This window comes from Zingiber officinale, chromosome 7B (assembly GCF_018446385.1).
Source record: "Zingiber officinale cultivar Zhangliang chromosome 7B, Zo_v1.1, whole genome shotgun sequence".
NCBI lineage: Eukaryota > Viridiplantae > Streptophyta > Magnoliopsida > Zingiberales > Zingiberaceae > Zingiber > Zingiber officinale.
In genome coordinates, this window is record NC_055999.1 from 108,901,123 (window position 1) to 108,913,745 (window position 12,623).

The window sequence follows — 12,623 nt, forward strand, 5'->3', positions numbered from 1 at the left end:
TCCTTTGACCTTGTCCTTTGTTGTCTGATCTTCAATTGTCAAGAGGCTCCTCACCTCCAGGACTTCACCTTGCCAAGAGTTTCTCGCTCTGGAACTTCAACCTTGCCAAGAGATCCTCGCTTCGGGACTTTATTCTTACCAAGTCACACTTGGACTTTGCCTTGTTGTACCTGCAACTTGTACACTCGCTAGCACATATCAAATATAACAATAACCTAACTTAAAACTTTTCCCAAACATCAAAACCTTGGGTCACAACGATTGCTCCAACAGAAAGTCCTAACTGCGGTTAGACAAGGGGATAGTCCTAACTAATGTTAGATAAGATAGAAATCTACCAAGTGACTATTTCTAACTTAGGTAAGTGAAAATCCAAGTGGGTCAAGAAGGACCGCACTTAGTGATTGAAAGTCCAACAGGAAGTGACAAAGTCTAAGCAGGTCAAGGTTGATCAGACACTTGGTATAAGAGAAAGTCCAAGTGGGTCAAAAGATGACCGGACACTTGGTGGGGAAGACCCAACAGGTTATGGTTGATCGGATATTGGGTAAGGAGAATCCTAGACTCCGATCAAGTGAGTTAGGGTTGGTCAATCAATTATGAATCGATTGGGACATGGTTAATCGATTGAGCAATCAATTAGAGTGGCATTTCTCATGAAGGTTCCGGAATCAATTGACCAATCGATTCCAACCGTGTTAATCGACTAGGTTGATCGATTAAGAAGATCTTAATAGATTTGGTAGCTTGCTAATCGATTAAGAGTTGTTGTCATGAGAAGTAGAGTGAGTTGGGGAATTAATTAGTCAATTAATTCATCCCAAGCTAATCGATTGACACAATCGATTGGGAGAAGTTCGTGAAACATAGTAGGGGTTTGGAATCGATTAGACAATTAATTAAGACTTTGTTAATCAATTGAGCTAATCAATTAAGACTTTTTGTTAGAGAACAAAAGGTTGGAGAATTGATTGGGTAATTGATTAAATCCTTCTGAATCGATTTGGACAGCTCACCAATCGATTAGAGTTCGAAAAAAGAGTCATTTTGCATGTGTTTGAACTGTTGGATGACGTGACAATCGATTAGGGAAAAACTGAATCGATTGGAAGGCGTCGAAGAATCCTAGAAAAGGATTTTCGTGGATATTCGAAGCATCTCTCGCAAGCATTCAAAGTTGCCAGTTCTTGAGCTTTTGGAAGACAAGTGTTGTTGTATTTTCCAACTAATCAAGAGGCAATTCATAGCAACAAGAGATCAAAAACAAGGTTCCTTATTGTTGAATCTATATACTTATTCTTATTCTATCTATGCACTTGTTCTTGTTATATTTCTTGTTATATTTCTTCGTATTTACTTATATTATGCTTCTCCATCTTCAGAAAAAGATATTCATAATGGAATTGTGAATACAAAAATGGATTTTTAGATTAGTCATCTGAAAAATATAAATACTAAGTAAACGAAGATGTTAACGTTACTTCGAATTTTCCATTATAATAAATCAATAAAACAAAATGAAAAAAACTATTTATCCTTCTAATTCTCGGAGTGTTCTGACACTTTGATGCAAAGTTTTCTTCTTCTTCAATTTTAATCATTTGCTCTAAACAACTAGAAGAGTAGCACCAATAAAGAATAAACAAATATGTCTTAAAAGTCAATATATTTAATTATTAACTCAGCCGAACTATATCTTTCAAATTTTGTTATTATCATTGTATTATTTTTCCACTTCTTTTATATCCTTTTTTTTTCAACAAAAATCTCTCTATTTTTTTTGTCAAAGAAAAAAAACATACACTATTATTCTTACTTGATTTATGAGAGTCAATTTTTTGGGGTTGCCCACAGGTTCCAGTGAATTTCCTTGTGCTACGATTCCAATTGTGATCTTATTTTTCTTACTTTACTTTTTTTTAAGGCAAAAATTGTTCTCTTCTGAGCTTTCCTCATCAGCGACCGTGCATAATTTCCAAACTAATGGACAAAGTAGTGCATGCCCACTGAAAACGATCTTTAAGTCCAGCTTTAATTAACGTTGAACACTGACCATTCTACCTTTCTAGAACACTTTCCGTATCAGATATCGGAAATCTAACGAATAGATAAGCATTGATGTATGAACTACGAAGACCAACTCGTCCTTTAGCTCTGAGGACGAATTATTGGGGATATCTACATAATTAATTTAATTTTTTAGTAAAATATAATAGAGACCAACTCGTGGGCTGGTGCATCAATTTAAATTTTACTTGCATGGGCGGTTGATCTAATATTTGACTGATGGTTCATCTTTATCATTTTTCGATTTATGTGAGTAACCTTAAAAAAACTTTTAAATAAAATTTAATAATTTATCAAATGATTCACTCATATTTATAAATTTTAATGAATTAATTAAAAAATACATTATATTTTGATATTTACCAAATGTCATACTTAATTTACTATTCTTTTTATTCTAACTCTCAATTATTATTCTCTTCTCTTTTCTCTTATTTATACATATACTTCTCTTTTTTTTTTTTCTCACTTTTCTCTTTTCTCTCTCTTTTGAATGCATATATACAAATCAGGCCCAATATGGACATGATATTTTTCTATATAAGACTCAACGTGGGTTTATTATTTTTCCATATTAGGCCCAATGTGAACCTAATATTTTTTCATATTAGGCCCAATGTGAACCTGATATTTTTTCATATTAGATCCAATGTAGACCTGATATTTTTCATATCAAGTTCAAGTTCAAGTTCACGGGGGTTAGAGTTTAGCTGATTTTTTTGATAATATTTTAACACTTTAGGAGAAGTCAAAATATGCAATGGACGATATTGTTGGACTCCTTGCAGTCCAACGATGTCATCCATTGCATATTTCGGCTTCTCCGAAAGTATTAAAATGTTATCAGAAAATCAGCTAAACCTAACTCCCGATGGGTTTGATATGAATCATATCATGCCCACTTTGGGCTAGATATGGAAAAATTTCAAGTTTAACGTGGGCTTGATATGAATGGATTTATACTTTAGCCGATTTTTTTGATAAAATTTTAATACCTCTGGAGAAGTCGAAATATACAATAGATGACACTGTTGGACTCCTTGCTGTCTCAAAAATCCATAGGATCTGAAATTATCGCAATATGAGGTATCTATGTCGATCAGTAGATTTTGACCAAAACCCACTAATTGACCTAAACATGTCTGATTGTAACCATTTCAATTTCTGTGGATTTTTGAGGCCACAAGAAGTCCAACAATGTCATCCATTGCATATTTCATCTTTTTTTGAAGGTGTTAAAATTTTAGCAAAAAAATCAGCTAAACCATAAAACATTTATATCAGGCCCATGGGGGCTAAGGTTTAGTTGATTCTTTTGAGAAATTTTTAACATCTTTAGAGAAGTTGAAATATGCAATGGATGATACCTTTGGACTTCTTATAGCCTTAGAAATACATAAGACCTTAAATAGATCCAATCTGAGGTCTCTAGGTCAATCAATTGGTTTTGAATAAATTAAATCCACTGATGGATCTAAAGAGCTCTGATTGTATCTATTTCAGTTGTTGTGGAATCCTGAGGTTACAAGGAGTTCAAATATGCTATCCATTATTTATTTGGCTTCTCTAAAGTGTTAAAATACAATAAAGAGGAATCGACAAAAACTTCCACGTTGGGGCATGATATTGGACCTTATATGATTCCATATCAATCAACGACGTCCCTTAAACTATTCAAAGGTCCTCACCTCCACCTCTGAATAATTCACATGTCAAAAAAATAATTCATAGTTGGCAATGTCGGCTCAGTGTTGATAAATCCCAAGTTTAATTTTTTATAGCTGACCTCTCAAATCGTGACGAAGACAAGTGGTTGATGGTCCATAGTGCCATATTATTGTCATGAAGACTAAATTTTGCTTTTGTCAGTATCAACAATTCATCTATGATTGTAAATGCATGGTAGTACAGGAGAATTCATTCAAGTTTATAGTACAAAGTTCATACTTTCACATAATAACTAACTATAATTAAGCTAAAATATCATGTTTCATTAAGTTGTTGGGCCTAATATATATCATATCAGGCCCAACTTAGGCTTGATATGAAATCATATTAGGCCCAACGTGAGCCTGATATAGAATCATTTTAGAACCACGTCGGGCCTGATATGATTTCATATCAGACACATTGACGATTCTTCCTTATTATATTTTGCCACATCTGAGAAGTAAAAAAAAAACAACAGATAACATATTTGAATTTCTTGCAACTCTAGAAATTCATAGGAACTGAAATGAGTGCAATTGAAGTTATCTAGGTCCATCAATGGATTTTGATTTACCTAAAGATATCAGATTGCACATATTTTAATTTTTAGGAGTTCAAATATTCTATCTATTATTTTGATTTTTCAAAGGTATTAAAATATAATAAGAAAGAATCGATAAAAACCTCTATGTTGAGCCTGATATGATTTTATATAAGGTCTATGTTGAACCTGATATGATACATATCATGTCCATTACGAAAATTTTTTATTTCTGAAGTTACATCATAGAATCTTTAAGAAAGAACCCAATATGTGAGATTGTTAAGTAACTCATCAACCCGATGGGTTCATTATTCCCACCTCAACCATCATCAATTGGGAATCAAATTCCATGAGTTCAGGGAAGCACACTAAGGTAATTTACTGACTCATAAATCAAATGATGCCTAGAGCATAAGAAGTTGAAAGGAAAAAAAATTAATATTCAAGGGCTCAATTGATTTTTTTTTTTCATTTGATAAGATTAATGAAATAATTTTAAAATAGATTATTATTTCGGTTTAATTTTAAATTATTTTCCTATTTAGTTTTCACATGCCCCAAAAGTTTTCTTTATAGAATATGTTGTCTACAAGTCTTAAACTGCACCATATGAATAGATTTTCCCATCTAATAATAAATGTTTAAGTCGCTGAATTTTTCCAAACCAATCCTCAAACTGGACCGTCTCGAGACACTCATAACCAGAGTTCAAAAATTACTCTAAATGTCTTAAACTACACCATATGAATTTTCCCATCTAGCAACAAAAGTTTAATCCGTTAAATTTTCCAAACCAATCCTCAAACTGAACTGTCTCAACACCCTCATTACTAAAGTTAAAAAGTATGCATCGGAAGCTACATTCAACGAGGTTTGGGAACTTGTTCCGTTTCATAACTCTGTAATGGTTGAAGTAACAACACACATCTTAATCAATGATCAATATTTAAACAAGATTCTATGATATAACCATTTAAGAGGTCGGTTATCGGGTCAAACGTGAAGATTTTTATAAATTCTTTCTTATTATATTTTAATATTTTAAGATAAACAATGGATAATATATTTAAACTTCTTGCAACCTTAGAGAGTTTTGATTACATCAATTTTAATATACGAGTTTTTGTAATTGCAAGAAGTTTAAATATGTTTCCATTGTTTATTTTGACTTTTTGAAGGTGTAAAATATAATAAGAAAAAATTACCAAAAATCTTCACATTTGGCTCGATACGATTCCATATTAAGTCCACGTTGGGCCTGATATATATATCATATCAAGCTCAAAGTGAAAATTTTACCGATTCTTTTTATTATATTTTAATATCTTCGAAAAGCTAAAATAAATAAGTTCACTAGTGGATTTGATCGAAACCCACTAATGGATCTAAAGAACGTCAATTACATCTATTTTAGTTTATATGAATTTTTGATATTACAAAGTTTAAATATGTTATTAATTATTTATTTTAATTTTATTAAAACTTTATAAAAAAATTAATTAAATCTTAGATGTTAGGGATATTATATGATTTGTATATAGAAAATAAAAAAATAAAAGAGGTATATATAGGAGAGAGGAGAAAGTAAATGGAAAAGAGAGAAAATTCATAGGAGAAAAAAAAAAAAAAAAGGATAAAAGAAGTCAGATTTATTATAAGGACAGAGTCAAACTGTACTTAAAATGGTACATTTAAATAATAAAATAGTATACGTCATTTGATTAATTTAGAAACGTTAGGTATTATAAAATTAGAGCTGTAATTTCAAGATTAATAAAAATTTTAAAAAAATGAAGGCCAACTCGTATCTGTGCGTTTTTTACGGCAACGTGTCCGTTTTTAATTTCATCAGTTCTCCCACTTGTTCTTCTGGTTATCAATTTAGAAATTTAATCTCAAACATTATAGTAAAATTGATAATATTTTTTATTACAATTCTCTATCACTTTCTTCACGCCTTTGTTAATTTAAACGTCCACCATATTGCACTGGCAATAATTATTTGACTTACTAGTAACTAAATTAGTTAGTTATATATACTTTTTCGTTCACTAGAAATAGATCCTATTGGAGGTTAAATTCTACTGCAACATATTAGACCGATATATAAAATAATAATTTCAAATGAAAAATTAAGATGACATATTCTTAAATATTATTTTGATCTTTTTGATAATATATATATTTTTAAAAAATCCCTTTTAAAATTTATTATATATATAAGGATGCTCTCCTGCGGTGCAATTTTTACGGTTTGGTGCGGTAGAGATGAGTTGACATTCCACGTCAAAGTCAAAAAAAAAAAAAAAAACGCGGCATCATCTCTCTTCTCGTCTTCTTCGCCAACCTCGCCAAACCACCGACTGCCGACCTTCCACTGGACGCCCGGCCACCGTCGGCCGGATCGCGGCCAGATTCCGGCCGGATCGCGGCCGGATTCCGGCCAGATGGCGGGCAGCGACAGCGGCGCGATCCGCGAATCGATCCGGTCGGCGGTGAACAGGTTCGGGCGGCTGGCCCAGCCGGGGTTGGAGATCGCGATCTTCTCGGCGACGAACTTGATCGTCACGGCGCGGCGACCGCCAGCTGATCGGTCCGCACCGGCCAGACTCGCGGCGATGACGGTTGGGCCCGATCGGTCGACCCTAGATTTCTTCGCAGTGCGAGATATAAAGACTTCGGCATCTGCAAAACGCGCATAAAGATTTACGTATATATATGAAATCTTACCGCTGATGCTTTATCAACAACTAAAAAATCAACGCCGCGCTCTCCTCGATCGGCTGGACCGATCGAGCCCAACTGATCGGCTGGACCGATCAAGCTCAGCCTCGACGATCACCGATCGGTCCACAGACCGATCAACCAGGAGGCAGACCGATCGGTCACCAGACCGATCAGGAAACGATCAGGAGGCAGAAAAAGGTAGGGGGATCGGTCTGTGGACCGATCCACCTATAGCCTGATCGGTCCACAGACTACCTCGGTCTTCGAAGCCAACTCTCACATAGAGTTTGTTGATCGGTCTGTGGACCGATCAGGAGACTCCCAGACCGATCAGGTTGGAACCTGATCGGTCCAGGCCGATCAGGAGGAGAGCAGTGTTGATTTTTTTTTGTATTTTCTCGTTGACGTGACAAGTACCGCAACAAAATCACAAATAAAGCACCGCAGCAGAAGATTTATATATATATATATATATATATATATATAATGAATATATATATATATATATATATATATATATATATATATATATATATTAAAAATATTCATTTAATTCATGTGTTCTAGAACACCCACCGCCAGCGGCCATCCAGCCACCACAGGTATCTAATTGCTTGATACGTTTCCTCTTACCCTTTCAAATAAATAATCCGACTCCGTTCCAGTTCCGCTTCACCACCACCACCTCTCGCCGCCGCCGCCGCCGCCGCCGCCGCCTACAGATGGCAACCAAAACCGGCCCATCTCTGTTCTCTTTGTTCCTATTTTTCCTCCTCCTTATCCTCTCCTTCTCCTCCACTGCGCGGTCCCAGTCGCAGTCGACCAACGAGCGGCGGCTCCTCCTCCGCATCCAGCAGGACTGGGCTGACCCCGTCCTTGACTCCACCTGGAACACCTCCTCCTGGCCCGGGGTCGACTTCTCCGCCGACGGCTTCGTCATCAACATTTCCCTCTCCAACAACTACGACCCTAGGCTCTCCCGCCCTATCCCTGCCTCCCTCTGCTTCCTCCGTAATCTCACCCACCTCGACCTCAGCTACAACAACATCCCTGGCGAGTTCCCCGTCGCCCTATACAACTGCTCCTCCCTCAGCTACCTCGACCTCTCGCAGAACCGCTTCGTTGGCGTCGTCCCCGCCGACGTCGACCGCCTCTCCCCTCTGCTCACCCACCTCGACCTCTCTTCCAACAACTTCTCCGGCGACGTCCCGCCATCCATCGGCCGGTTCTCGGCGCTTCGCTCGCTGATCCTCAACAGCAACCTCTTCAACGGCAGCTTCCCCAAAGAAATCGGCAATCTCTCCAATCTCGAAACCCTCTCCCTGGCCTACAATCCCTTCGCTCCGATTAGGGTTCCGGCGGATTTCGGCAACCTGACGAAGCTCACATTCCTCTGGATGACGAGCACCAACATCGTCGGAGAGATCCCGATCTCGCTCTCCAATCTAACCGGGTTGGCTCTATTGGACTTGTCGATGAACTCGCTCACCGGCCAAATCCCTAGCGGAATTTGGAGGATTCCCAAGCTGGAGTATTTATATTTGTATATTAACAATTTATCCGGACCAATCGTCATCGACGGATCGATCGCCGCAGGCCTTAACGAGATCGATGTGTCCATGAACAAAATCAATGGTTCTATCCCTGAAGAATTCGGGAACTTGCAGTACCTATCTGCTCTCTTCTTGTACTACAACCAATTGTCCGGCGAGATACCGGCCAGCATCGGCCGCCTCCCGTCTTTGACAGATCTCCGTCTCTTCGGCAACTCGTTGACCGGCGTCTTGCCTCCGGAATTGGGGAAACACTCGCCTCTGTGGAACTTCGAGGTCTGGGACAACAGGATATCCGGCGAAATCCCTGAAGGGTTGTGCAACGGCGGCGAGTTGAACTCCATCGTGCTCTTCAATAACAATATGAGCGGGCGGATCTCGTCGTCAATCAGCAAATGCTCCAAGCTCAATAATATTCAGTTGTATGGAAATCACTTCACTGGCGATGTTCCGGCCGGGCTGTGGTCGGCGGTGAATCTGACGATTGTGATCATGCGGGAAAACTCTTTCTCTGGCGAAATCCCGAGCTCGCTCCCATGGAACCTGACGAGGTTGGACATCAGCAACAACCGGTTCAGCGGCCAGATCCCGAGCTCTGCCTACAACCTCTTGGTGTTCAACGCGAGGAACAACGCCTTCTCTGGCCACCTCCCGACGAGCATGGCTGGGCTGCCGAGGCTCCAAACGCTCGCCCTCGGTGGCAACGCAATCGGTGGAAGCATCCCGGCAGATATATCGGTGCTGAGATATCTCACGGAGCTCGATCTCAGCCACAATCAGCTCAGCGGCGAGATCCCGTCGTCGATTGGGGATCTTGTAGTGCTCAATTCACTCGATCTGTCCGTGAACCAGCTCACCGGTTCGATCCCCTCGGCGATGGGCGGCCTCAGGTTCTCCTTCCTGAACCTCTCCTCCAACAGCTTCACCGGCGAAATCCCGGCGGCGCTACAGAGTGGGGCGTACGACCGCAGCTTCCTCGCGAACCCCGGGCTCTGCGCCGCCAGTGGCGGCGTTCTTCTCAACGTGCGCGCCTGTCACCGCGGCGGCAGCGGTTCCAGCGGACTCACCTACCGCCTCCGCATCCTGTTCTTCATCCTGGGAGCGGCCGTGTTACTGATGGTGACGGCCTTCGCAGCCTTCGTCTACCGGGACCAGAAGAAGCGTAGGAGATCTCCCGGAGGCTACGACAATGACCTCTCTCGTTGGAAGCTGACCTCGTTCCAGGCGGTGGACTTCACCGAATCCAGCATCCTCCGTGGCATTAAGGAGGAGAATGCGATCGGCAGTGGAGGCACCGGGCAGGTCTACAAAGTCGCCCTGGGTAACCGCGCCGCCGAGGTCGTGGCGGTGAAGAAAATCTGGAACACCAAGAGGCTGAGCAACAATCTCGAAAAGAGCTTCCTCGCCGAGGTGGAGATTCTCGGCTCCATTCGCCACAAGAACATCGTCAGTCTCCTCTGCTGCATCTCCAGCGCTGACTCGAAGCTGCTCGTCTACGAGTTCATGGAGAACCAGAGCCTCGACAAGTGGCTACACGGAAACCGGGGGCCCCTGGACTGGCCGCGACGGCTCGATATCGCCATCGGAGCTGCTCGAGGACTCAGCTACATGCACCACCAATGCTCGCCGCCAGTCATCCACCGCGACATCAAGTCGAGCAACATACTTCTCGATCCCGACTTCGACGCCCGGATCGCCGACTTCGGGCTCGCTCGGCTGCTGGTTAATCCCGGCGAGCCGGACACGGTCTCTGTCATCGCCGGCTCCATCGGCTACATGGCCCCTGGTCAGGATAACATTAAAAAAAAAAAAATCAATTTTGATCAGTTTTCCACCTCTAACACTCGAATTCTTGCTCAGAATGTGGTTACTCGAGGCGATTGAACGAGAAAGTGGACGTGTTCAGCTTCGGCGTTGTTCTTCTCGAGCTGACGACCGGAAGAGAAGCGAGCAACGACGGCGTGGAGTGCAACTTAGCGGAGTGGGCGTGGATGCAGTTCCAAGAAGGCAGGAATCTGAGCGAGGTCGTCGACCCGACCATGGGAGACGACTCGCCGTACACGAACGACGCCACGACCGTCTTCAAGTTGGGTCTCCTCTGCACCGATACTTTGCCTTCGAGGCGTCCCGCCATGAAGGAGGTCTTGCAGATGTTGCTAGAGTGCAACCGGCCGTGGGCCGCCGGAGGAAAGGCTGACCGCATTCGGGCGCCGCACCTCTTGTCGCAGATCAAGTCCGGTAGTCAACTCAAGGAGTCAACCATTGTTGACGAAGTGGACGATGACACGATTTCCATCAACGTTTGGGGCGAAGAGGAAGAGAGATTGCAACCGCTTTTTATCCCTAGGCTTTGATTACAAGCTGCAGAGTAGATTAAAGGAGCTCTAGAAATGGTGACAGGAGCAAGTATTTAAGGTTTAGGGTTTCAGTCCCAGAACCTATTATTTCTTCGGTTCAAGTCCGAGTTCAAGAGGTGAGATCCAGTATGAGTAATCATGGTTGAATATCTCCGGCCGGTTGGATACTAGTCGGTTCAACTTCTTTCAGGTTAGACACTTCGAGTCAGGTTTTAATCAACCAATTGCCTTTAGGTCGGACTTTAATAGATCGACTGCCTTCATGTCAACACTCTGAGATGCCGAGTAGAGAGGGAAGCTTCCATAAAAGGTCTATGAAGACTCAAAGAAATTGTTAGGTGGACCGTCGAGTCAGGGCTTGATTCGGCCATTCCGATACTAAGTCAGACATTAGTGAAAAAGTGGAGGAGTAGTAAATTATGAGATTGCTTATGTTGATGATGGAACATGTTACCTTAGAATAGAAAGTGAAAGAGTTGTTCTTGTTCACAAAGAGCGTAACTTTTCTCTTGCTTGTCGAGAGACATCACTTTTGGTAATCGGTGTCTTAACTGCTGTATCCTTTGGTGATTAATGATATGGTACATGATGATGAGGTCTGATAAAGATGAGATAGTCAGAAATCAAGGGAATATGTGTTGGAGTGTATACTGAAAGCCTAAGCTTTGTAAACATTCATTATGAATAAAGAATCACATTTGATCAAATTGTCTACATTTGTTTGTAGTTGTTCATATAATTTATATTTTAGATAACATAGTATGTGGTGTCACATGCAGAAGATGATGTTATATAAACAGTAGCTCACGACTAAAATGGAAAGGAACAAACCATTAGAAGGTCGTAGTGTAATTAGGTATTAGTTTATCTTGACTATATAATTACACTAGTACACTCAGAGTGTATTGAGTAGGACCATTAGAGGTCGTTTCTTTTATACCGACTTTATAAAGGAACAAAGACCTCAGTTATTATGGAAGTGTGTGCTCTTAATCCTAATATAATAACAAGCACATATGTTTGATATTTATTTCTTTAATTTATCAATGGGTGAGATTTAGTTCGATGAATCAATAAACCCGATAAGTTGGGAAATTGTATCACTTATAGTGTGTGTTGTTGATTATAGAATGAAACTGTGTCCTAGAGATACTAGGTTGATAATGTCCCCAAGAGGAGCTCATAAGGATTGTCATGTTAAACCCTGCAGGTGGACTTAGTCCGACATGACGATAAGGTTGAGTGGTACTACTCTTGGACTTAGATATTAATTAAATGAGTTGTCAGTAACTCACTTAATTAATGGACATTCGATATTTTAAACACAGGGAGACTAACACACTCAAAATAAGAAGGAGCCCAAAAATGTAATTTGGAATTGGTGCGGTAGTTCAATAATAGTTCTCTAGTGGAATGAATTATTATTGATAAAATTAAGTTGTGTGTTCGGGGCGAACACGGGATGCTTAATTTTATCGGGAGACCAAAACCAATTCCTCCTCTCGGTCCCTATCGTAGCCTCTTATTTGTAGAGTTTTATACCCACCTATACCCACCTTCTATACCCACCAATAAGGGGCCGGCCAAGCTAGCTTGGGAAACAAGCTAGGGCCGACCTAGGTATGAATTTGGGTGGCCGGCCCTACCTTGAACCCAAGCTAGTGG

At 40.6% G+C, this 12,623-nt stretch overlaps 1 protein-coding gene across 1 annotated transcript; it reads left to right on the forward strand.

The window, feature by feature from the left end:
- The first annotated feature begins 7,668 nt into the window (after positions 1 to 7,668).
- Positions 7,669 to 11,346, forward strand: LOC122006825 (receptor-like protein kinase HSL1). Its single transcript, XM_042562475.1, has 2 exons — positions 7,669 to 10,387; positions 10,462 to 11,346. The coding sequence occupies exons 1-2, from the start codon at positions 7,771 to 7,773 to the stop codon at positions 10,953 to 10,955; spliced, it is 3,111 nt and encodes a 1,036-aa protein (XP_042418409.1). The 5' UTR covers positions 7,669 to 7,770; the 3' UTR covers positions 10,956 to 11,346.
- Positions 11,347 to 12,623: the final 1,277 nt, after the last annotated feature.